We start from the raw sequence: 27,403 nt of genomic DNA, 5'->3' as shown, positions 1-27,403 counted from the left end.
AGAATAGGGGCTACCATAGGCCCTAATAAGTAAATATACCTATTCCAAACTGCATATAAATTCAACTTAAGCATAAACCCACAGAAGCTATCTCTTATAACCCAGGGACTGCCTATAATGTGTCACTGATGTGCCGTCATGGTGATATTGGTAAAGTGCTGGTTTTGATTTCATCAGAGGAACGGCAGCTTGAGGAACCAGAAGGTAGTCCAGAACTCAAAATAGGTATGTTTCCTATTCCCTGAAATAAATGTCTTAGGATAGAAAGACACAACATTGAAGAAGTTAGCATATAGACACGTGCTCATAAAGAAGAAGTGTAGGTCCTTATAAAACTCTCCAGACAGCTTTAGGGCACCTAAAAATGGAAAGGGGCTATGATCTCCTTTCCAAGGGAGGTGAAAGCAGAGAAGAAATGACATCAGTGTGTTCCAGCAGGTAAACCTAGCGCAAGTGTAAAGAGGAGGTGGAATAATGCTTGTGTCTTTACTTGACTGCAGAGTTATCTAAAAAAAAAAAAAATCCAGTCCTGAAGATTCTATGCTCAAGAACATTAACCTACAGGAGAAATACAGTCATGCTATTTTAAATACTGGTGAAATCTTTACTAACCTTCTGTGTTTTCATATTTAATATTTTATTGTCTAAGAAAATCAAAAGCATATATCTAGTTATTTATCAGTTAAAAAATCAAACAAAAGCCCAAGAAACATGATTTTTTTTCTTCTATTATTTATGCATTGCAGTGCCCTCTAAAAATGAGACATGGAGAAAGGTCACCTATGGCCTTATTTAACCTTATAAAAGGTTACCTGGATATGTATAATCTCCTACTAAAGCCATGTCTCTCTCAAAGTCACTCATGTTACACATTTAGAATCTAAAAGTAATTCCAAATAAATTTCCCTACACAAAAGAAAAAAAAAGAAAGAAATACAATTGGAATTATCCTTAGAAACTAACTTTTTCTTTTTCTAGGCAGAACTACATCTGCAGCTTCGTACACTCTTTAGACAGCCAACAAAATCCAGATGTTATAAAATCCTTCTTAATTTGTCTGAGGTAAACAATTCACCTTAAACACATTATGGACTATAACTATAGCCATTTCAAAAAAACAAATTAAAAGGAACTCATGAGAACAAATGCAACCTCAAAGTGCAAACATGGCAAAGTTTAGATGAGCATAGATCCTACAGTCTTTCTGCATGATCTCCAAGATCAGATAACTTAACAAAACTGGTAAGTCAAGGAACATGGATCCCATTCAGCTTTCACACATTTCTAGTAACTGCTGTAAATATTTTAGTCCAATCTTGTCACATAACCCTATCACTAAACATTAGTTCAAAATTTATACATTTTCCTCATTTTTTTCTCTCTAATCTCATAGATTTTATTTTCCTTAACATAGATACTTGGTTTTTACTGTCACCACATAAAACCTGAGCCATAATCATCAATCATATTTTTTGGTAATACATAGTTATAACTGTGAATAAAATAATCAAAATATCTGTATTAAATTTAAATTATGTACCCAATTGGTTACTCATGTTATTCTGTTTTATTCATGAGCTTATTAAAATACTCTATAAGCATCTCTAAAAAGTGTTTTAATTATTTGGCAGATTTCTGTCTCTTTCTTCTTCTCCCTCCAACCCCAGCCATAGGCTCTCACACTCACTCTTACTTAGTGTCAATGCCTCTGTTTCTTTCTGACTAGCTCTGTCTTTTTAACCATCCAAATTTTATTCAGGAATCAGAAAAAACAACAACAACAACAAAAAAAAACAGTTAAAGAGGACAGTTTCATGTCTCTATTTTCTTCCTTTACAAACATACTATGATCATGAGTGAACTTTTACTCTGTATCACCTAAGTAATTAATGCCACTTAAAGCCATTTTTTTTGGACTATGTTCATTTAGTAAAATCAGTCAAAGCGTCTTTGCATATTTGAAATTGAAGTACATTTCTCAGCATGTAATATTCAGATGCTAGGTGTAAAAATCATTTGTGAACTTCTTTAAAATGCTGATGTCAATGATGATCCCCATAGGAAAGAAGCTTCTTAGGGGAAGGAGAATGGGAATCTGAATGTTTATGATGAAGCCCAGATAATCTTTACGTGCACTAATATTGGGGAACTGATCAACTTAGGTGACTTAGTTTCTCAGTTCCATTTTTGAGGTATACTTTAAAAATCACTAGAAACCCAAAAGGTTATAGTTGCTGATCTCTTTCAGGCAATCATCTGAAACAGGGTATTACAATAAATGAGATAAATTCAGAGAGGTTATCTATGTCCCCAAGGTCATAGAGTTGAAAATGGTTGAGGCAGAATTTGCCCTATTCTGTTTGTCTCTGAAGTTTATTTCATCCCTGAATTTTGGATTTCCAAACTGAACTACTTAGTTCAAAGGCCTAAGAACTCTTAGGAGTCATTTTAAAAAATTAAATCAAATGGTTTGCATTATGTTATAATTCCTGGAACTATAGAGTTGCAACTAAACTGTAGTCTATAGAATTTATGACTTGATTGAAGTCACAGTGCTCATGGTAGAGTCAAAACACCATGGTCTTTGAACTCAAATATAGTGCCTATTTCAAATGTATCTTTTATAGTTAAAAATATTGTTATTTGTCAAGTCTCCATAAATAATTCCCATTCAAAAAATCTATATTCTGGATCTGGGGTGACTGTGGTATTACGAATTGTTATCAAAAAATATTACAGGTATAATATAAGTTATAAAAACTGCATGTAGAGAAATCCAGGTGGGTAAGCAGAAGTCATCTATATTCCTTACCTTTACTATCACTGTGACAGTAGCAATACCAGGTGGCATCGTTCCATAAATATCAAAGGCCTCCACTAGAAAAGTAATAGTTGCTTCTTGGTCTGGAAATGCCTCATAATCTAAACTCCTTAAAAGGGATAGTTCTCCCGTAAACGGATGTAGTGCAAAAAAGTGCTTCACTTCTGGGCTTCTTATCCGGTAAGAAACGTTTGCTCCCAGGTCAACATCTTTGGCCTGTAACAAGTTAAGCAGGAGAATGGTTATAACAGAGAGATTACTAAAATGGAGAAATGCAGTATGGAGAGCAGTCAGGTTCCAGTCCTAGAACAACATGAATTGAATGATGGTCAAAAGACATCAATTTTTATTTTTTAAAAAAGCATTTTGTTAAATATGTTAGCAGAGAGAAGGAGGGAAAGAGAGAGCCAGGGAGAGATCGAGTCATGAAATTTTGTCATTGTTGATGTTATCACTGTGTCTTTTTATGTGAAAAATCATTAATTCATGAATCCTATCATGGGAAAGAAATATTGTCATAAATTATTATTTCCTGTTGATTTAATAATTGTGAAAAGAATATTTTAAATTAATATCAAGTGATTTCCAAAGACATAATAAGAGAGCTAAAGACCTATGACAAAACAAAGAAAATATAACTGACAGTTTCTTCTAACAGGGATACTATGATTCTGTAATACACTGATACTGCAATTCTTAGATATTACACTATTGTACTTCCCTTCATTTCACTAGAATATGAGAAGTAATTATGCATAAGCAGATGTACAGGCCATCAAGATGAAGCACAATACAATTGTCACCCACCAGGTTATTCTCTAAAAGAAGAAATAAAACACAAATGCCAAAACAGGAAAAATATGTATATAGTGGTATGTCATCTAAAGGGTGTTCTGAATGGGGAATGATAGCTTTTAGCTGAAAGGATGCTTTTTTATGGAAGTCTTACAGGATGGCTATGTCAATCAGTAGTGTAGACACTGGCAAATGTACCTTCGGTTAAGAAAATGGAATAGAGTAAAAATAAAAATTGAGAACATTCAGGGTATGTAAGAATGTACATCGACAAATACAAATATCTCTTATATGAACTTCAGTCTTGATTCCCCCTATCAATAATTGACTTTACAACCAGACAGATACAGTTGAAGCATAATTTTTATTATGTAATTTGCAGTCTAAAATCTTGCTTTCTGCTCCATTTTCTGTCAACCCTATGCTCCTGAACAAGGTGAGAACACTGTACCTTCTAACCTGTTAGTCTCTCTCCCTTCTCCTCTTCTCACTCCTGGGATTTCAGGCAGGCTTTTTCATTGCTTTGGAAATCTTTCTTTTCTCTTTTCTTAAATAACTCTTATTTGCCCTAAATTCCCAATTTTGAAACAGCTTTCTACAGCAAACATTTTCCTTCCTCTAGGATTAACTCAAGAGCTCCACCTGTGTTACCCCAGACCTCTTGTACTGAGGACCTATGTTCTAACTACCAATTCACTTGTCTGATTGCTAAACCAGACTGAAAACTCAAAGATGGTGAGGAAATTGTCTTGTTCACCTTCGCCTATGCAAAGTCTAGCAAAGGATTTGGTATACAATAGACACAGAAGACACATGTGTTAAATACATGAACTAATGAATTAATGGACTGATTGAAGGAATACATCGATTGATCTTGCTCCTCTTCCTGATTGGTACACGTTTTTGCCTTATATAGATTTATTAATGTTTATTGCCTAAGAAATTATGTTTTTAGCTCTATTTTGGAAGGAATACTAACAAAATTCAAGGTGTGGACTGCAAGTGGAGAAACAACTACAATTTTTTTGTTTCAAAATAGACCTCATACAATCTGAGTCAGATTTAATGGAGCAGTTACTAAAAAAAATCAGATTTATGGGTCAACCTGATGTACTGAATCAAAATTTCCAGACTTTCAGGTAATTTATAGTTGAAAATTCAATAAAAGTTACTTGTACATGGAGATGCCATTAAAAAGGAAACTTAAACTCTTATAAGATGCCTATTATGTTTTGAATATATAAAAACTACAGAGTAATGGGTACAGTATCTGTATAACATAAGGGAAATCCCTACGTATGTGAGCAAACATATGCACGATTGTATTGTCAACTGTTGTAATAAACATACAGCATTACGTTTATAAATTAAAAAAAAACTATTTGAAAGTATTATTTTATTTCTTCCAGATTAACCTTTATCCCTATAAGTTTTTCCATATCCCTAAAGTATAGGTGCCACATAAAATATAACATGCAATATTTGAGACATATTGACAATAACAATTTATTTATTGTTTATATATGTAGGAGGATTTAAATTTAGCTTGCTATATCATATTTTTGTTTGCTGAATTTGGCACACTTGGACTCATACCAAGTCTTATAATGTAGAAATCATTACATGAATGCTTTTTCCACACACCTCTATTTGAAGGAAGGTGGTCCCAGCCGGAAGATTCTCTTCCACTACAACAGTGTATGTTGAATTGGTGAACACGGGACTATTATCATCAATATCCAAAACCTTGATGGCCAGTGTGAGAGTTGAATGACGAGGGTGCACTGCTCCATCTGTTGCCACAACAACAAGTTCATAGTAGTCTCTGACTTCTCTGTTAAGCTTCACTGCTGTGTAAATGCTTCCATTAGAGGTGATGCGAAAAAGGTTATTGAAGTTGCCCAAACTGTAGTACACTTGGCCATTTATCCCAGCATCAGGGTCTGTTGCCTAAATATAATGAAAACAATAGAATTCACATAATAAGTTTTGGTATGCTGCTATTAAAGGAAGGGGTCAGTTAATTAGTTTTGACGTTTTTCTATTTAAATATCCTTTTGTTCTCTGAGGAGAAAAATAAAAAGATAATGACAATGTGATTCATAATCTAAAACATAAAAAACTAAAATTTAGTTAATATTCTTCAGAGAAAATTAGTATAACATAAATATAAAATGTAATTAGCAATAGCAATCATATTATGATACAAACTCTTATAACTTTATTAGGTTTTTGAGTGAAGTAAGAAAAATAGTTGTTTTTAAGTAATCAAACCATTTGGTACGTGACAATTTAGGATTCCATAACTTTTATTAAAGTACATTATATAATCATTTTCATTTTTATATATGCTCAACAATATTTCTTATTTATAACATATAACATTTGTTATAAAATAGTATTCACAAATAGTACCTTATTTAAACCTCATGATATGCTTATGACTTATGAGTAAACATCATTGGCACCATTTTACAAATGAGAAAACTCTGGCTTACAGAATTTAATTATCTTGCTACCTCTGTGTCCCAGTTCTTAGCATAATACTTCACATATGAAACTACTTAACAGATACTTCTGGAAATTACTGAATGTTAGATAAATTACATATATGGAACTAAGATTTGAAACCAAATCTGTCTTCAAATCCAAATGGGAGTACAAGTATTAAAACTATAAAGTCCCTGCAAAGGCTCTTATTTAATATTAGAATACAAGCCTCCAATAAAAACTGAGAATTCATTATATAATAATGGATCTATATTTATGGGACTTTTTAAATCATGCAAGATCACTTTGCATCAAATGAAATGAATAAATTTTCATTTCATTTAGATATTAATAAATATTCATCTAAATAGAATGTTGAGAATTAACCTTACCTAAAACCCAGTTATCATATAAATTATGACTCTATTTAGTACTGTATATTTTGTGTTTGAAAGTTCTATGTTATTGTTCTTTTCAAAAACAGGATCAAACCTTAGGAACTGTAAAATGTTATATAACTATTCTATCAATAAGGAAATTAAGGAAAACAAGACACTTGGCTGCCTCGTGAGCCAGAGGCACCATAAAAACTTGATATCCACGAAACCTGAAATGCAGTATGATCTATTTTACAGCACATATGCAGCTACATATCTCACTTTGCAAACACTGGTGAAGTATGTGGGGTGGGTTTGCAGGATGCTTGTGTCTTGTTTGAAATGACAAAGTCCAAGATGTAATAATCATGTGTCTAACTGTGCTCCTCATGCGTGTCATAATGCCAAACATTTCAACAGGATTTGTCTGTTTGATTCATCAAAACACAAATGCCCTGGGGAGTTTAACATCTCTTGATGTTTATTCCTGAGAAAATATAGAAGAAGAATCACAGGAATGTCTAAAGAGGGAAAGTACTGCAAAAGAGTTGAAGAGTTTCATTTGATATATTTTCTTCTACTATTATTCTTTACCTAAAATTTGCCTTACAATTAATGAAAAATTAGTCGATTTTGTCATCTGAGTGGAAAAAACAAATACAAAGAACATTGTCACCTGCATCCCCCCCCACAAAACTGTGAACTTTATTTTTTTGGCAGAAATCATTGATCAAGTAAATAGAAAAAATTTAAACCAATGATATAATATAAATAGACCTTATTTTGTAATACCAACCCTTGGAAATTTTTAGTCACTTTTCCTGCCTGTAGGATACGTTAAGATTATGAAAATCAATAATTTATGCCTTTAGGAATTTAAATGACTCTTGACCAAGTTGTTTTTTATTCATCCATATAATTTAGATTCAATTTAATAGAATTGATACAATGGTTCAATTTGAATAATTTATTGTATGTGTGGTTGAGTGTATGTGGGTGTGAGGAGGAAGATGTTATGATATATTGCTCTACATTCATCCTGCTGCTTAATAGATATCACCATTAGGATGTGTTAGATATATCTACATTAGTTTTCTCTTGGCACCAGAACAAATTACCACAAATTTGGCAGCTTATACAAATGTATTGTATAAGAGCCCTGTAGGTCAGTAAAAGATGGTATCACCAGGCTTAAATCAAGGGATGGGCAGAAATGCATTCCCTTCTGGAAGCTCTAAGAGGAAACAATTTCTTTGTCCATTTAAGTTATGGACAGAATTCAAGTTGCTTCAGGTTGCAGGACTGAGATTTCCACTTCCTAATGGTTAACTTATAATGACCAAACCCAGCTTCTAGAGACCACCCATCTCCCCTGGCTTATGGCACAGTCTCTCCATTTTTATAGCCAGAAATGATGGTCAAGTCTCTCACATTTTTTAAATTCCTCTTCCTTCTTCTTACGTCTTATCTTTTGATACAATTCTTAGCCATCCGTCCTTGTCCATATTCAAGGTCTTGTATAATTATACTAAGCTCACCTAGACAACTCAGGACAGCATTCTCAAGTCAATGTCCTTACCATTAATCATACCTTTTGAAAATACGTAGTGATTTTATGATAGAATGGTGTGTTGAGAGAAAATGTCCAAACAGATATTCAGCAGGTAGAGTGGAAGCAAAAATGTTAGATGGGGTTTCTGCAGCAATAGGGTATCATATTTTTTTTACAAATCAGTTTCAATTAATATAAAATGTCAGTAACATGTTAAGTATACACACATACAAGCACATACTTTGACCCAACTCCCTACCACAGAATTCACTGAATGTCTAGTTACTATGAAAACAAGTGTATTTCATGCTTATGAAATGAGACTTTAATATCCACCAGGAAACTACTCTAAAGTTTTTAGTGTGACTCAGATATTTCTAGTGTAGATATTTTTAAAAGTAGAACATAAAATGTGTTCTACTTTTTTTTTTCTATTTCCTCATTAATTGGGGAGCATAAATAAGCATGTAAGTTAAAGGACCTGGGCTGGCTAAACAAGGCAGTTTCACTTATTTACTACTATAGATGAGTAAATAGAAGTTAGACAAGATTACCAAACATAGAATCTCATATTAACAGCAGTGCTGTCAAGAATTTGCATCGATGTTTAATATCTAGTCAAGCAGTTCAGTGTGTGATGCTGTAATAAAAACATTCATCTTCCTAGACACCAATTAAAAGTTAATTAAAATTGTTAATAAGAAAAATCACACATCTATTCTCCCTTTATACCACATCAAAGCAATAAACAGTAAGAGCTGCAACTTCATAATCATCTGTTCACACTTAACATGTTTTTATACTGCACACCTTACTGTGGGGCCTAATTTGTAGCTACTAATTTGTGAATGGATGATGCTGGGAAATTGGCTGAATAGGCCATAGTCATATAAAGACCCCACTGGACAGAATTAGCAAACATTAATCACTAAAAGGTAGAGTATATTAAAGACAAGTAAGTAATCACTTAAGAAGGAAGGCAGAAGATACACATGAGCATTTACGGAAAAAGAATTTTTGCACTGTTGTTTAACACCATTTTATAGCTTGCCACTTCAAAATAAGAATAAGGAAATATATTTCATAAACACTGAATTAATTATCTCTTTTTTTTTGTCTATTATCTTTTGAAAGAGGTCTACTATACAATCCTTGTCATCAATAAAAGTGGAAGCTTATTTCTGGGATTCCTAAACTGTGGTCTCCTAATCTGTAGGACTAAGAACATGCCTCTGTGGGTGGAATCTATTGGAAATATATTGGAACATATTGAGAAAAGGAGAGGAGTATGGCTATGAGGTAACCAAGGTTATCAATGACTAATTAAAAAGGACAACAGTGCCAGCAGATGCAGAGAGACCAAAGAGAAAGCTATATAACCAGGTGGCACCTGTGGCTCAAGGAGTAGGGCACTGGCCCCATATACCAGGGGTGGTGGGGTCAAACCCAGCCCCAGACCCCAGCCAAAACTACTACTACTACTACTACTACTAATAATAATAATAATAATAAGGAAGTTATACAACCAATTTCAAAGACAGAGAAAGACAATATTTATTGACCTTTCCACTGCCTTGTGCAGGTGGCTCCCCCTCTCTGGAAGTGCACTGTGCTTACTTAACAAACTTTCTCTATGTCATGCTACAGCCTGTGTGAATTTATTTTGCTTTCTATTCATGCTGCCTGCCCTGTTACTATTTTGCTTTCAGTTTCTAGTCACTTCAGCTTTCTGTTTGTGCTGCCTCCATTAAACTTGCTAATTCCACTGAGGAAACAAACCAGGGCAGCTGGGTTTGGGAAACAGAACCCTGTATCCCAACAGCTGGTACATCTCTAATCATGTCAAAGTACTTTTTTTGAAATTGTTATCTATAAACTTCAAAAAGATACACGATAGTTGTTTTCTTTATTTCTTTAAAGAATTTGAAGCATTTCAAGGGCCATGATTATTATGTAAAAGGAGAGAAACAATTTAATAACTCAAAATGCAGGTGAATCTTTCCTATCGTCACACAAATGACACCGGTTTATTATTGAACAACGGCAATTAGATTTACTGGCCAGAAGGTAACAAGCGTACTTGAACTGAAATCACTAAAAACATAACAGTAGTGAATTCTTTTTTGTTAAACTTCAGAACGCTCAATCAAATATTCAATTAGTAGAAATCTAGAAAACCCATATTTCAACTAGTGATTTCTTAAGGACTCAAGTTGTAGGTTAAAGCCAGATCCTCCCCACACTGATTATACAACCTTGAATGAGTTTATTGCTCTGAAGGAACTCAGGAAATTTTGCCCTAAAATATGACTCCTTGGTATAAATAGTATTTTGAGTAAAAAGGCTCTTAGAATTCAATAGGCCTTAAAAGAGGGTTTCCTCTCTGCATAAAACCAAACAGACTCACCAAAAGGAACAATCGCCGTACCATCCCTTCCATGTTGTCTCCATATATTATAGAAAAGAAGATCAAGAATGGAGCAGATAGAATCCAAATCCTTTTAAATATAATACCTGCAGCTCATTGCGATGATTTTCAGAGCCTCACATTTTATAATCAGGTCATCATCCATCGGTGTATCATATAGTATTTTTAATGCAACAAATAAAATATAAAAAAGCTTACCTGATCAGTAGAAAGAGTGCTTTAATAATTACAATAGACAAAAATGAAGATGGAAAGGCCTTTGATGCGTAAATTCAGATGGTATTACATTAAACAGATGACAGGGGAATTTTGATGAAAAAGTATGTCTGATGATTTTATAGATACTGCCACACTGATCTATGTTTGCTGTGTTTGGCTTAAGAAAATATCAGTTCCAAAAATGCATTTCATTTGAAAGGAGAAGAGAAGAAATGATGACTTTCAGTTGCATTTTAAAGTCATTTCGTCATGGTTTGAAAAACAAATATGTATGTCAATGGATGATGACCTGCTCATAAATTGTGAGGCTCTTGAAATCATCGTAATGATAGCTGAAAGTGACATAAGAATTATTTCACACTAAATATTCCCTTACTTGTAACTACTGCAGGCTGTCCTTTCAAATCTTAAAAGATAAATCCTGTCCAGAGAAATCAGTAAATCGTATTTACACACATAAAAGGTTTGACAGCTGCCTGTATTTTTCTCCAAAGCTATGTCTTTTTTAGGGCTCTTAAATTCTTTCCATTCTACCACAGAGGACCCTCAGTTAAACTGTCTATGGCGCATTAGATATTTCTGTGAGACGCCTTCGCTGGTTCCTCCAAGGCTGGACAGCAGACCTTCTGCTGAAACTCCCTGTTGTCCTGCATTTACTCAGCTCTGAAACATTGCAATTGGCTGCTTGTCGTCTTGTCTCCTACACTATAGGTCAAGCTACTTGAGGACATGAACAATGCATTGCTCATAATTGACTTGCCAGTGTCTATTCCTCATAGGTGCTCAATGACTATTTGCTGAATAAATGCTTTGTCAAGGACATCACTTTAACCAAACATAACTCACTTGAAAGTTTTGCTGAATCTACCAATAGCCAAAGCAATTACTCCAAGTTACACAATAAATTACATTTTATTCTAGTATCCAAGGCTCTGAGTGGCCTTGCTGAAACCTATCTTTTTGCACTTATCTCCCTCAACTTACACTCTGACACAGACTCTTAACGTTTAGTCAAAGTAGTTTATTTATTGTGTCAGTCTGATTCCAAGCAACTCCCAAATTTTAGTGGTTTGTCACCACTGATATTTATTTCCCATGTAGGTAGCAGCCATCCCTAATTGACTGTGGCTTTCCTTTGTATTATCTGACTCAGAAAGGAGACTAAAGGAGCTGCCTCTATTGGAACATGATGCTCGTGACACAGGAAAAATAAGTGACAAGATGTGAAACCTGCAGCTCCTAATGTTTCTGCTCGCAAGTGAGACCCATCATGTGCACTCCCACCAGACTGATGCCATGGGGTGGGAAACAGCAACCGCTCACACAGTGGGGCAGCAAGAAATGCAAACAGTTATGCAGTCTACTACCTTAGTATTCCTTAAAAACTACCGTGCTCTCCTCACCTTTCCTAACATGTTTCTTTCGTCTTCTTCTTCTTACTTGTTTTTTTAAATACAGCTCACCTCTTTAAAACCTGCCTTCAGTTCTGCTCATCCAGCCTTCTGATTCCTCTTTCACTCAGCACAAACTACCCTCCATATATGGGAGATGTGCAATGAAACATCAGGCCTAAAAAGCCACAGTTCATCAATCTCTTACCTAACGGAAGAAAGCACCATGACAGAAAAGAATCCGTGAGTTGTTTGGTGAGAGGGAAGTGGGAAGTGAGGCCTCAAGTCAAGGGAAAAACTACCTCCCTAAAGTTGGGTGACATGTAATGCAAACAAATTGAGGGTATCAAATTCAACAAGTCCTTGCCACAAGTGAGCAGTGGGCAGAAACCATGCACCGTGCACTAACATGTTCAGTTGTCACGTAATGGTAAACACTCAGAGGTTAGAATTTCAATGGTTTCGGACAGCGGTTCTCAACCTGTGGGTCATGACCGCTTTTTAACAATGAAAATACATTGCAGCAGTAGGAAGGTTGAGAACCACTGCTTTAGGAAAAGGGTTGGCAGATGAATATTCATGCAAGAAAATAGTGTTTCATATTCCTTAAATGCATTTACACGGTTCTGTAATAAGGCTGTCATTCCCCTCTCTCAACTATTCCTTACTCTTCTGAAAAGGGAGAGGAAAATCTTAGAAGACTCATTCCCCTGTTCTCCTCATTCCCCCTTAGAAGACTTTTCCCACGTTGCTTAATATTTGAGAATTCTGCTCTCAGATTGCTTGTGTGTATATGTTTTCATGTGATGATGGAAAGTCACATGTGCAAATGTTTGTTCACTCCCCTCTTCTGACTTCTATCAATGCTTCTTTAACTTCCTCAGTCCCGTCTTTTCCTTTGTGGACAAAAGCGCTCTAAGCCCGAAACCTACATGCATTTTGCCAAACTACCCTGCTCTCTTGTGCCTTCTTTATTCAGTCAAAAAGTCCTCCTCTTCCTTCCCAACCTGATTATTCCTCAGCCCAAGTAATACCTCTCTCAGAAGCAGTGGAATGACAAGGCTCGTCTTTATGCCTCTGAAACGCATCGTACATTCTTTACCAAGTGCCTTATTACTTTTTTCTTCTGTTACAGCCCTATGAAATTAAGAGTTTTTAAGGGCTTGTTCTTACCACACAATGTTCTTCACGTTCACAGGCATTAGCTGAGCCGAAGTTTCTGCAAAAATTTCTTCTGAAACTATTTCCAGTATGTAGTTCCGTGTCTTTCCCACCTCAACCACCCAATACAGGAGGAAACACAAAATGTCAATTAGGGTTTTAGTCTTTTCTTAAAAGCAGGCATGTTTATTGTTTATTAGATAAGATGTGCAATGAAAAGACATTTCGTTTTCTAGGTGAAAACTGAGTGAGCAAACACACCAACAATTACTGTGCTTAAAATTTGTCCTTCTGGGGTGGCGCCTGTGGCTCAAGGAGTAGGGTGCCGGTCCCATGTGCCGGAGGTGGTAGGTTCAAACCTAGCCCCGGCCAAAAAAACCCCCCCACACACACACACAAAAAAAATTGTCCTTCTGGGCGGTGCCCATGGCTCAAGGGAGTGGGGTGCCAGCCCCATATGCCAGAGGTGGATGGTTCAAACCCAGCCCCGGACAAAAACTGCAAAAAAAATAATTGTCCTTCTGTTATGGTCTATTGCTTGTTTACATTTCATTTTGTACCCTAAAATCCATTAAGGACATCTATTTCTGGTTCAGTTTAAAAATAATTGTGGGCGCCTGTAGTCCCAGCTACTCGGGAGGCGCAAGAGAATCGCTGAAGCCCAGGAGTTGGAGGTTGCTGTGAGCTGTGTGAGGCCACGGCACTCTACCGAGGGCCATAAAGTGAGACTCTGTCTCTACAAAAAAAAAAATAATAATAATAATAATTGTAGTACACATACCTATTTCTTATAAAACTCAGTATAGTAATTTAATTTTTCAATACTCTACTCACGTGTTGCTCAAAAGACTTTTTCATTATCATCTTCTCAGAGAGTCTTTTTAGACTTTTTTACTTCCAAATTGAACCTCTGGAGAATAATTATTACCACATATACTGTGTATCTGTTTATGTGAATATATAAGTATTTGTGCTTATACATAAGAAGAGTAAGATGTGTTTGCCTCTGAAGAACTAACGTTTATCACTTTCAGGATGGACGATACGTTCCCATTGAGAATGCATGCTCTAGTCAGGGGTCCTCAAACCGCCGGCCACATGAGGCGGTGTGATTGTATTTGTTCCCATTTTTTTTACTTCAAAATAAGATATGTGCAATGTGCATAGGAATTCGTTCATAGTTTTTTTTTTATAAACTATAGTCCGGCCCTCCAACAGTCTGAGGGACAGTGAACTGGCCCCCTGTTTAAACAGTTTGAGGACGCCTACAATGGAAGCCTCTGTAACCTTCTAATATAGCATAAGCATTTTCACCTGGGACATGAATCCTTCAACACTCCCTAAGTGATATCACTTTTTAAGGTAATTGCCCATCCTATTACCCAGAACAGTGTTTTTCAACCTTTTGTATCTCATGACACACACACTTGAACCTCCAGTTAAACTTTTGCAGCACACTTAAATTATGTTGATCCAAAAATAGTAAAAAGAAATAATTTACTTACTTGCTTTCAACATCTTTAGAAAATAATTTAATTAATGATCATTGGAAATGATCAGCACATCAGTGTGCTGGGACACATCAGTTAAAAATCACTGATGTAGCGTAACTCGGCGTTTCTGGCGTTATATTGATACTTACCGCGTTTTACATACTGAAGGAAGAGAAGAATAATGCTGCCACAAATTTGCATTTACCATGATAATCTGCTTGGCTTAAGTGTCTCTATTTTGTGCTTACTTTCTACATCATATTCTGAAACAAAGTATTGTTTTCATCTTTAAAAAAGTTTTAAATTGGTCTCTATGGTCATTTAAGATGTCTTTATGATTCAATATACTAATCCCAAGTTTTATTTTCCTTTTTTATTTTTGGATACAGAGTCTTACTATGTCACCCTCAGGAGAGTGCCATGTGTCACAGCTCATAGCAACCTCCAACTCTTGGGCTTAAGCAATTCTCTTGCCTCAGTCTCCCAAGTAGCTGGGACTACAGGAGCCCAACACAATGCCTGGCTATTTTTTTTGTTGTAGTTGTCATTGTTGTTTAGCAGGCCCAGGCCAGGTTTGAACCTGCCAGCCCCGGTGTATGTGGCTGGGCCCCTAACACTGAGCTACATGCGCAGAGCCTAATTTCCTTCTCCAGTATTCTTTTCTGTTAAATATAAACATGACCATACATTTCCCTAAAGAGTTAAGGAGGCCTATGCTATAGGTATTTGCCTTCTGCCCGTCACAGAGCTTGTGGTTCTATCATGTTGTTTCATGTATTATTGGCATCTATCAGTGCTAGAAAGACTGAAAAGAATGTGACAGCTGGGTTGTATTCTCTGTGACTGGAACCTGGAAAGAACATGGCAGCCAGGTTGGATTCTCTGTGACATTCTCCATAATTAAATTTTCTGGGGAATATTCAATTATTAGATTAACAGCTGTGAATCTCTAACAAGAGAAATAAAAGTGCCTTTGGCCACTCTTCATTTAATGAGAGAAAAATATCTCCCAATTCCCCAATCCTCTCAATAATTCCACTTATAAATTCACGTTGTTTCCCAAACAACCACCATAAAATTAAAAGGACTTTATCCATTTTATACTCATTGTCACCGTCGTACCTTTTTCTCTAACTTGATAAAGTCACCGGAATAGAGCAGGATACAGATTCTGATCCCTTCGTTTTATTTTGCCATCACTCATTCCTTGAGCTAAGTCGTAAGATCGTAATTTTCAGCTATGTTTCATTACTTTACCAGGGATATCTCTAAACAGGTTGATTTAGAAAAGTATGTTCTATCTTCACTCCTGTGACAATAATTCTCTGAAGTAACTAAGATCACATTTTCTACTGTCATTTTCTATACAGTCATTTAAATTGGGGAAATAGAATTTATTGGAAATAACAATTTATCTTTTCCTATTAACCCCCAAGACTCTATGCATAGACAAAAAGAGCTAGGATGTACAACACGTGCAATTGCATTTTGACTCAGAAATAACAGATGCAGTTTCTGCGATGCTCTTTCGTTTTCAGCGGCCTTCCTTCCCACATACTTCCACAGCACATTCCTGTGTTCTAGTGCTTGTGAAAGTAGGTAAGTATTTCAGAATACTGACTATGCACCTGGACTTATGCACAGTGTTGTCCGTTTGTTTCCTTTAATTTTGGTAAAAGATACTGCTGCTCATGGCAATATTGAATATATACATAACTTTTTTAAAGTTGCAGATTTATTAAAGACATATTTTCTTGACATTACATTTTCTCTGGTTAAATTAGAGAAAATAAACTAGGTTAGGGATTAAAAAGTGGAGAGTAATTTCATTTGGACATACATTATTTTTTAATTGTCAGTACCTAATAGAGAAACATTTTAATATCAATTGGCCAACCAAGAATTTTTGCTTAGAATAACAGAATTTGTTCTATACCGTGTTGTGTGTATGGAGTGTAACTGTCCCACAGAAGCAATCTAGTTAGTAGAATTAAGTGACAGGGTATAATATAACTGGTATCTGGAGTATGTAGGGGTCAGGAGGGGAAACTTGTCCTTTCCCTGAAAGTTCTCTCATAGGTCAGCTCAAAATTCCGGCAGATTAATAAGAGAAAGGTTTATTTACCAATACCTAGCTCATGGGGAGAAACACAGTGATTACTTAGTAGCCAAATGAAGTTTAAAATATATATATATGGGCGGTGCCTGTGGCTCAGTGAGTAGGGCACCGGTCCCATGTGCCAGAGGTCCCACCCGCCACCTCCAGTATATGGGGCCGGTGCCCTACTTCTTTGAGCCACAGGTGCTGCCTGAAGTTCAGATATTTTTATGCACAACTTTTAGAGGGCAGAGGAAAATGAGTCTAGGTAATTTTGCTTGGGGGCAATAAACAGTTGTCAGGGAAGATGAATGGATGGGGGGAAACAGATTAACTAGCAAAACCTGAGAGGTATTTCGTTTCAAATGATTTGAGCCAAAGTCTACTTGTGTCCTTGATCTTCTTTCCTGCAATATATTAAGATAACAGGGCGATGAAGGGAAGTCAATTGTCCTTTTTGGTGTTTTGATCAAAGGTTGAGCAGATAGAGGGGAAGCCTCTTCCAGAGTTTTGTTGATCGTAAGGGGCCTGCATTTAAAAATATTCTCTATACCCAAGGAGTCATATCTTGAGGTGAAATTTCCTAAGCGCCTTCAAATAAAAAAAAAAGATGGAAATTGTTAAGTTTACTAGAACACCACTGTTTTTACTCACGCTTCATTGTATTTTGCTTCACAGTTATTCTGTTTTTTACAAACTGAAGGTTTATAGCCACCGTGAGTCAGGCAAATCTGTTGGTGTCACTTTTGCAACAACACGTGATCTCCATGTCTCTGTGTCACATTTTGGGAATTCCCATAATATTTCAAGGTTTTCCATGGTCATTATATCTGTTATGGTGATCAGTAATCTCTGATGTTACTATTGTGATTATTTTAGGATGTCATGGACCACACCCATAGAGACAATGTACTTCATAAGTGTTGTGTGTTTTCTGACTATCCCACCAGCTGGCCATTCCCCAGTCTGCCTTCCTCTCCTCGGGCCTTCCTATTCTCTAAAATGCAAAAATATTGAAATTAAGCCAATTAATAACCCTATAATGGCAAGTTACAGGCTTCTCATTTGAAACTAAAAGGTGGAAATGATAATTCATGATGAAGGCATGTCAAAAGCTAAAACATGCAAATTGATAGGCCTCTTGCACCAAATGGTTAACCAAGTTGTGAATGCACAGGGAAAGTTCTTAAAGGAAATTAAAAGTGCTACTCTGGTGATTCCATAGATGATAAAAAAAAGTGGAACAGCCTTATTGCTGATAGGAAGAAAGTTTTAGTGGCCACAGCTTTTCTGTAAACTGAAGCCTAATTCAGAGCAAGATCCTCACTCTCTTTAATTCAATGAAGGCTGTGAAGTAGGTAAAGTTGAAAGCTAGCAGGGGTTGCTTCGTGAGGTTTGTAGAAAGAAGCCACCTCGATAACATAAAAGTGCAAGGTGAGGCCACAAGCACTGATGGAGAAGTGGCAGCAAGTTACCCAAAAGATCTTGTAAAGAGAATTTTTGAAAGTAGCTACACTAGGACGGTTCCTGTGGCTCAGTGAGTGGAGCGCCGGCCCCATACACCAAGGGTGGCGGGTTCAAACCCGGCCCCGGTCAAACTGCAACAACAACAAAAAATAGCCTGGCATGGTGGCAGGTGCCTGTGGTCCCAGCTCCTTGGGAGGCTGAGGCAAAAGAATCGCCTAAGCCTAAGAGCTGGAGGTTGCTGTGAGCTGTGACACCACAGCACTCTACCGAAGGTGACATAGTAAGACTCTGTCTCCAAAAAAAAAAGAAGAAGAAGAAGAAGAAGAAGAAAAGAAAGTAGCTACACTAAACTACATATTTTCCAAAGTAGATGTGGCTTCATGGCTGCAATCTCATTACAGAACTTTATCAGATGAAGAGTTACTTCTTAAGGATGAGCAAAGAAAGTGGTTTCCCAAGATGGAATCTACCAGTGAAGATGCTGTGAACATTGTTGAAATGAATACAAAAGATTTATTATTGTATAAACGTAGTTGATAAAGTAGAGGAAGGGTTTGAAAGGTTGGTTTAATTCCAACTTTGAAAGAAATTCTACTGTGAGTTAAATGCTATGAATCGCTATCACACCCTGCAGAAAACTCTTTTGTGAAAGGAAGAGCCAATTTATACCACAAACTTCACTGGCATCTTAAGAACTAGCCAAAGTTACCTCAATTTCCAGGAAACATCACCCTGACAACCAGCAGCCGTGAGGGTAAGACCTTCTACCAGCAGAAAGATTACAACGCACTGAAAGTTCAGATGGTCATTAACATTTTTTAGCAATAAAATAATTTTAATTAACATATGTACTTTTTAAAAGACATAATACCACTACACACTTAATAGACTACAGTATAGTACAAACATAATATTTATGTACATTGGAAAACGAAAAACTTACGTGACTGGCTTTATTGCAATATTTGCTTTATCATGGTGGCCTGGAACAGAAACCACAATATCTCTGAAATAGGCCTGTATTTTTTTTTTAAAGCATATTACTCTGAGAAACTGAAACACTATAATCTGTCTATCAAGAATCTTTGCAGATAATGAAGAAGAAAATGACTGACCTATTTCAAACATAAAGTCTGAGGAATCTGAATGGAGACTGAAGGCGCTGTCTCCATGACAAGTGCGACCCACTTTGATTTGGTTGGCCCAGAGGAAACATCACTCCTGCTGCTTTCATAAAGACTGATTGCTTTTGACAGAAACCTGTCTGTGCGGACTTGGATGAGTACGATACTGAGAAGTCATAAAACCATTAGGAAAGACTGCGGCTCAGAGGAGCTCCACATAAAAATGTTCAGACGGAAGAAATAAGACAGTGAGAAAGAAGCTCTATTTGCTACATATCCACCTTGTGAATTACGACACACATAGGGAATATTTCCAGTCCTGGGTTTCAGAAATCCCCATGAACTAATTCTTCGGAGGTATCATAAACTAAATAGTGAGAAAACAAGCCAAAGAAATACTGCCTGCTTTTATTTATTTTGCTGACTGCACGTAGATTAAAAAAAAAAAAAAAAGCCTCTCCTCTTTGATTCTTGTATGACTTCAAGAAAAAGCTCTACTATGTAAGGGTCTTCGCAGGCTGAGTTCCCTTGGAAGCAGACCATGAGACAGAGATTAGCTGTGCTTTGCTTTTGAGATTAACACTTGTGGAAGGGAAAGGAAGAGAGCAGAATTGGATCCAGGGAGAAGCTTAACTGCTACATGGGGCCAATGATACAGCCCTGGCTGACCCAAGTAAGGAGCTCTAGAATTAGAACTGCATGTCAGGGTTGTTCAACTGGGGAAAAATGTCCAGGATTTTGCATTAGGCATCCATATGGGTAAAGGGTGTACCTGTGACAAAGAATCCCACTGCGGCTGAGGTAATTCCTGAAGTAGGTGGTAGTTAAAGGACAACTACCTACAACACTCCCAGAAGCTAAGATATCAAGTTCTTCCTTCAAGGGGGATCTACATCTCACTTTCCACAATAGACCTATATTTTTATTGTTTTTTCATTAGATTATAAACTTTTCTTTTTTAACAGAATATAGCAAATTTTATACACCACATACTCATAGAGCCTATACATTAATTGCTTAGAAATAAAACTATTAGCTATTCAGGTGTCAAAGTTACAGAATCTAGGTTTTGGCTATTCTGATCCAAGATAATAAGTATTGTTTTCTACTTCTATATCCAAAGATATTACTCATATTTTTTTGCTGATTGCTAAGAAAGAATAGAAATCTCAGATATGGTGAGCTGTAGACTTTTTCTATCTTTTAGTTCTTATAAACACCTAGGAAAACTGTTAATTATTGTCTATATTTTACAAATACAAATATTTAAGGGAAGCTAAGACACTTGTTCATGTTCCTACAACTAGCACATAAAGAGAACCTGGGCTTGAATTACAAGCATTAATACTCTGTCCACCTGTGATCTTTGTGCAAGGAGGGAGGCAGTTATAACTAGCGGAGCATTATAAATCATTCCAATTGCAACATAGCTTGCGGAGGCTGGAGATAAACAGTAAGATGACTTGGAAAAAAATTTAGAATCTACTCTGAAATAGTTTACGCATTTTATATGGTAATTAAGGCCCTATGACAGAAGTATATACATTTAAGTTTATTATTACCTAGCAACACAGAATTCACATATATTTGATTAGAAAAATAAAAACCTGGAAAATTACCAGTGGTTTCCTTCACTCCCCCTTACTCTCTGGCAAGCTCGTCTGCAGGGATGCCAGAAGGAATAAAAAGTGCTTGAGAAAAGTCAATGGAAGCCATTCCATAAAATCTCTGAACATACAGTATGTAATGTGCTCAGATTTATGAATTTCAGTGATTATTTTGAGTCATGTGAGTACTCATTTGAAACTAAATTTTTTTTTATTTTTTTATTAATATTAAATCATAGCTGTGTACATCAATGCAATCATGGGGACTAAATTATTTTGAGTCACGTGAGTACTCATTTGAAAATTAATCTACAAACCATCCAATACCTATACCTATCTTCAGGATTCTCAGGCTTCTAAAACTGAGGACAGCCTCCACCAAAGGAGTCCATTCCCTTCAGCATTCCCAGGGGCAACACTTTTGGGACTATGTTGCCTCTTTCTCTGGCGTGTTCCACACCTCTATTTACTGCATATATTACCAACAGCCTTTCAACCTGCTGAAAAATTTATCATTAAAAAAATAAACAAGAGAGAGAGAAAAATAAAAAATAATCACTTCCTATTGTGTCTGTCTTTCTATAATCCCTTCAGGTTTCTGTATTCTTGCGAGGGGGAGAAAAGGTCAGCATATACTATGCGCAGTGTACGCTTTCCTTACTGAGTCAGTTTTTAGTTATGTACTCATGGAAATATTTTCTTTTTTTCTGTATGAGCCTTTGCATGTTCTTCTGCGCAGTCTTCTCACAACTTTGCCTATTCCTCAGCTCTCGATGGCACAGCGCTCCCTCAGAAGGGACTTTCCTTAGTCTCTCAGAGTAGAACAGGGTCCCTTTCCCACACAGGACTCTCCATTTGCCCTCACAGAGCTCGTGACAATTTTCCACTGAAGAAAGTATGTTTTTAATGTCTGACACTTCACTGCTCTGAGGGACCCTTCTGCTCATTCCAGCACATGAGTACAGTGTTCAAAACATAATAGACACTAAAGATAATTTAACAAAAAGAAAAAAATCAACAAAAATCAAAATAAAAGGAAGGCAAAAAAACATATCAGACACTTTATAACTATTCATTCATGGAATGGATAAATGAAAAATAGGATCAGAACCATCCAACTCAAGTAGAAAAAAATATTGATGGAATTTATATTAAGTAAGAAAATATAATGATAAAATTCCACCATTTATTCTTCTATGACTGAAAGCATCTAACTCTTCAAGAGGAGAAAGAACAGGGTATTATTAGTCTATAATTAGAAACACCTGAACACTTTATATTTGTCTTGGTTAAAGAATAATATTTTAATCATAATATCCTTACAGCTTCTAGATTTTTATCTTAGCACAGTGAAATTAAAAAAAAATATTAAACTTTTGGCCAGGAAAAATCCCCTTCTTTCTTACTAATACTTTTACTCATTGTCTGTGTCATGGGGCCCCCACCACTAAAGTGGTAGAATAATTTAGTTTCTAAAGTACTTGGCAAACAGATCATTTTTTGCAATTCATCTGTTTTTTCTTAAAAGGCAACCTAATTTGGGAGAGGATGAAAATTTTTACATTTTCCTATTCCTTATATTAGAATCTTTACTTTTATCATTCATTTTACCCTCACGTATTAAACATACAATATTTTCTGGGTATTATGCTGGATGCTGGCTATATAGAAACACACAATATGTTTCTTAATACACAGTCCACTTAATGTCTCTGAATAATGTCATTATTATTCATTTAAAATATAAAACTAAATACCTGTATGACAAATGATGTCATCTTTGCTATATTCAGTTAGTAAATGTCTTTTGTGAATGAAACTGGAAATGTAGTGCTAGACATGATTTGTATATGTGAATATGTTTACAGGAACTGGTACTTTATTTATTTATTTGGTACTTTCTAGTTCAAAAGCTGCTTTAATGTAAATAATATCATCTAATAATCACATAAAAACTGTAAGGAATTCATTGTGATAACTTTCATTTTACTGATGAGCAAACTGGTTTTAAAAGAACTGCAACAGAGTGATCAATTCGTACAGCTAGTAAGTAGTACAACTAAAACTCTACCTAGATTTTTTCTATTATAAAATTTTCACTTTTTCTACCACATCTTCTTCTTTTCTTTCATTTTCTCTCTTGCTCTTTCTGAGCCTATAGTTGTATATCTTTATCTGGATGGCAACTGAAATATTAAAAAATGCGTGGTACCATACCATAATGCCTTACATATTACCCTTCAGGCCAATCTGTATATGTCACTTAAAATCAATTTCATTGAGACTGATACACATATAAAACAATAATCATAAACTGTTCAACTAAGAAGTTAGTGAATATCTTAGATATAAAGTAAATGTAATCTCCATTATGTCTCTAGAAAAAAAATTGCTATTACATTTAATATAAACCAAGATAACCTTTTTTCATTGTTATAATTGATTTTAGGCAAGGACATTTTATAAAAGAATGACCTGCCAGGTCTATCACAAGGATCAGAGACTTAATAGAAAAACAAGACCACTAGAGGGTCCCATTGGAAATCTGATTTTAAATTCTGCATAAAATTGTCGACTCTTCACTTCTGCATGTACACGAATCCAGATGTATGTACAGAGTAATGGGAATCTTCACAAAGGCTGAGTGTGACAATATATGAAGGCATGGATACAACTACTTGCTCTAAACTTGAGCAATGTTCTTTTTTGCAGGTAAACTTTAAGTGGCCTTTTAGATCTTATACCTATGAGAGTAGGAGGGAAAGAGCTACTTACTGAGTCCGTGAAGTAGAGGTATACACTTAATATTAAACATTGTTTGAAATTAGAAAACAGGTACTTAGCACACTAAATTTTTAAAAAAAAGAAAAGAAAAAGGAAGCTTGTGTTTAAACACAAACTGGGGGAACTAAGTACTGAAAGGATAAATATGCAGGGAACGTTCTGCCTTTCAGGAAAGCATGTTAGAAATAGGACATTTTCTTAATGGTGCACTTTTCTAAAGCACCATTGCACACACATTAGACCAGTATTTTTTTGGGTTTTTTCTTTTTTTCTTTTTTTCATTAAATTGTAGTAAATGAATAAAGAAAAAAATTACATGCATATAAAAATCAGGGTTAAAAGTTAAATTAACTTAGTTTCCACAGCACTTTGCACATGCCAGCCTCAGCACTTTCACGGTGCATCACGTGTTAATTATTTGTAGTCACACCTTTGCTGCATAAAGTAAGTTCTAAAGGACAGAAAATGCACCTTGTTTACATTAATGCTTTGGTCTAGAACTGAGCCTGCATCTCAGTAAATAGTAACTAATTTCAATAGGAGTATTTTTCTTACTCCTATATTAGAAAGAATATTTCAATACAAATAAATACCAAGTAACGAGGTTATAAATTTGATTTGACTCAGCCATACATGCTTTAATTCACTCCCTTCCTCACCCACATATACTGTTGACTTTAAGCTGAACAGCATTTTAGGGGCTGGGGCTGCGATGAAGGACAAGAGAAATGTGTTCTTCAATCTCATACCTCTTGAACTCAGGTAGAAAAGTAGATATTAAACAATAATTGGCTTTTTAAAAATTACTACAGTGATAACCTTGAGTAATAAAGAAGAGACGCATTGCACAATAATGGAAGCAACAGGGCTTTTAACCTGCCCTCCCGGAAAGTGCATTGTAATATGGAAGATAAACGTCAACCCAAAAAGAAAAAAGAGTCATGCAAACGAACAATTTCAAGTTTTAATAAGTGTTATTAAAAAGAGTACAGTGATGTATGAGAGTACATATATATATATATAGATACTTAATCGAATATCGTGGCTTCATAAAGGAAATGGCAGTCAACCCTCTGCTGTCATTCTTTTTTTTTTTTTTTTTTTGTAGAGACAGAGTCTCACTTTATGGCCCTCGGGAGTGCCATGGCATCACACAGCTCACAGCAACCTCCAACTCCTGGGCTTAAGCCATTCTCTTGCCTCAGCCTCCCAAGTAGCTGGGATTACAGGCGCCCGCCACAACGCCCAGCTATTTCTGCTGTCATTCTTAAACGGTAGCTTTAATAGGATCAGGAAGTTTGGAACCCCCATGTGACCTTTACATGATTTGTACTAAGTATAGGTTATGACAAAAATCATCATTGTATTTTTTTCCCACTAGGCTATGGTATTTGTAAATATTAAAAATTACCATGGCTACAGTACATCCTGACTTTAGTAGAGTTCTTGAGACAATTTTCCATTGTATTTGAGTGGTTAAGATAGAACAAAGGTTTCCTGCCTGATGATATAATGATTTAGATTCACAGCTGCCTGGATAGTCATTTTCAAGTTGAAGGTCAAATTGGAGAGGAGGCTCTGACATCAAGCAGCATGCTTCTATCAGTCAGTAGTGATGAGTGAAACATTGCCAGACATTCTTATGAAGGGTTGAAGACTTGCAAAAATCCTCTCCTTTACATCTTAGGGAATCACAATAACTAGAAAGAATACTGCTTTCGTTTCATAGACAAGAAAACTGAGTTTCATGTGGATTAGATAATTCGCCCAAAGTCATAGTTTGTAAATGAGGCAATTTGAATCCACACAATCTAATCAAAAATACACTGTACTTTTAGGCAAGATAAATGCTGTAAAGAAAGTTGAATGCAGGTAAGAGAGCTGGTCCCTAGGAGACACTGAGGGTGCTGCTGAGGAGGGTACTCAGGGAAGCCATCCTGCCAAAGGCATCTTTCTTCAATGAAAAAGTAACTCACATGAAAAGTGACAGAAAAGAGTGTTCCAGGCAGAGGTAACAAAAGGAACAAAGCCCATTTGTAGGTAAGTGAAGTAGTTGTTTCCAAGGATAGCAAGAGCCCAGGGTGGCTGGAGAGAAGTTATGAAAATGACACTATAGAGACAGGGAGGAACTAATTGTGTGAGGACTGGGTTGGAATCTATTCAGATGTGATGGGAATCCACTGATGGATCTGGGCAGCAGAATGCTATGATCTAATTTACATTTTAGAAATATCCCTCTTGCTCCAGGGCAGAAGATAACTGTAAGTGAGGAGGGGGCAGGTCCAGAAGTAAGAAATACATTAACATAATTTAGGAGAAATTACTGTGACTCAGGGTAGGTGAGGAGTGCTTGCTTTTGGAATATGTTTCAGAAGGGATTTCTGCTAAAGCAAGGATCAGAAGTGGTCCTGTGATGCAAATAGTTAAGAGGAGATTTTGGAACTTGATAATTTTGTAGCCAAATGACAACACAAACCCCTTTTGAGGATGGAGTCATGACTTTTTTGAGACTTTCACTGGAGACAACCTGGGAAGGTTCCCAGGAGAAGAGGGAGATATTTCCCGATTCCATAACTCTATAATTTGAGATTTATAGATAAACAGTAATTTAAAATTTTTTTTTGAGTTGATAATTCGCTAAATGTAAGAGAAGTACTAAAAAAGGAAAAGGAAGCTCAGAACAATGACTATCAATTCAGAGTAAGGAGTAGAAACTAGAGACCTCTTCTGTAGCATTTCAAGAAGCCTCAGACCTCTGTATAGGACAGAGTATTCTCAGAATCACACTCAGGCATCATCACAAAAAACAATGCAATCAATTCCCTGGCAAGTCTCTCATGCCTATGAAGAGTGCGCTGACAAAGGAGAGGTGGGCTAGGCCCATCTGGTTGGAAACACTTCCAAACCATGAACACTCCAATTCTCTGAGAATTCTACACTAGAAAAGTTCTTTCTTTTTTATTAGTAGAGGAGAACAGTCTCCCTTGCTTGAAAATTGTGCAGCAACTACCCAAAGCAGATCGATCGCCTGGCAAGATGTGCCTGCTTTCCGTACCTGCGTTCTTTCATTCATTGCTTCTGGACCAATAACTAAGGTCAACTTGCAGTATCTTTGAACTTTACCTGCCATGGGAAGAAAAGGATTATTCACCATAAGGAACAGCAGGTAAGAGGTCTCTAGTAAGAAGAGCTGGCAGGATCCAGAATAACATGCTCAAGATGGATCTTGAGTGTGCTGGACGGGGTGGAAGGAAACAAAATGCATGACGTAATGAAAGAGTTTATTGACAGGGAGGTGCTTTCTCATGAGGTGGAAAGACATGGAGAGATGATGACAGGTGCTGCCGGGTCATTCCCTAAGGCTTCTGGAAAACAATGACCTATAGTAAACAGGGTGTATTGGAACCTGTCTTGGTAGTGAAGATGAGATTAAAGGCTTGAAGAAGTGTATAGTTTAGCATGAGTTCATTACAGATGACCAGATAAACCCTCAGTTAATCCTGTTCCTCAGGAGGGCCTGGGTAACACTCCTTTCTCTGAGACAGTACAGAACAGTGCAATAAGAGGTCAGTCAGGATCGTCATCAAGTTCTGTCG

General features: G+C 36.2%; 1 protein-coding gene across 1 annotated transcript in view; it reads right to left on the bottom strand.

Annotated features, from left to right (window-relative positions):
- The window catches only part of LOC128581091 (protocadherin-15-like), a 724,065-nt gene that overhangs the window by 166,328 nt on the left and 530,334 nt on the right, over positions 1 to 27,403 (bottom strand). Inside the window, exons 20-21 of the mRNA XM_053583500.1 lie at positions 5,261 to 5,566; positions 2,813 to 3,037 (exon numbers count right to left, since the gene is read on the bottom strand). Coding sequence (XP_053439475.1) covers positions 2,813 to 3,037; positions 5,261 to 5,566 — 531 coding nt within the window. The remainder of the gene's footprint in view (positions 1 to 2,812; positions 3,038 to 5,260; positions 5,567 to 27,403) is intronic.

This window comes from Nycticebus coucang, chromosome 3 (genome assembly GCF_027406575.1).
Source record: "Nycticebus coucang isolate mNycCou1 chromosome 3, mNycCou1.pri, whole genome shotgun sequence".
NCBI classification, from domain to species: Eukaryota; Metazoa; Chordata; class Mammalia; order Primates; family Lorisidae; genus Nycticebus; species Nycticebus coucang.
Note: the sequence above shows the minus strand (reverse complement) of the source record. Positions and strands in the feature narration are given on the sequence as shown.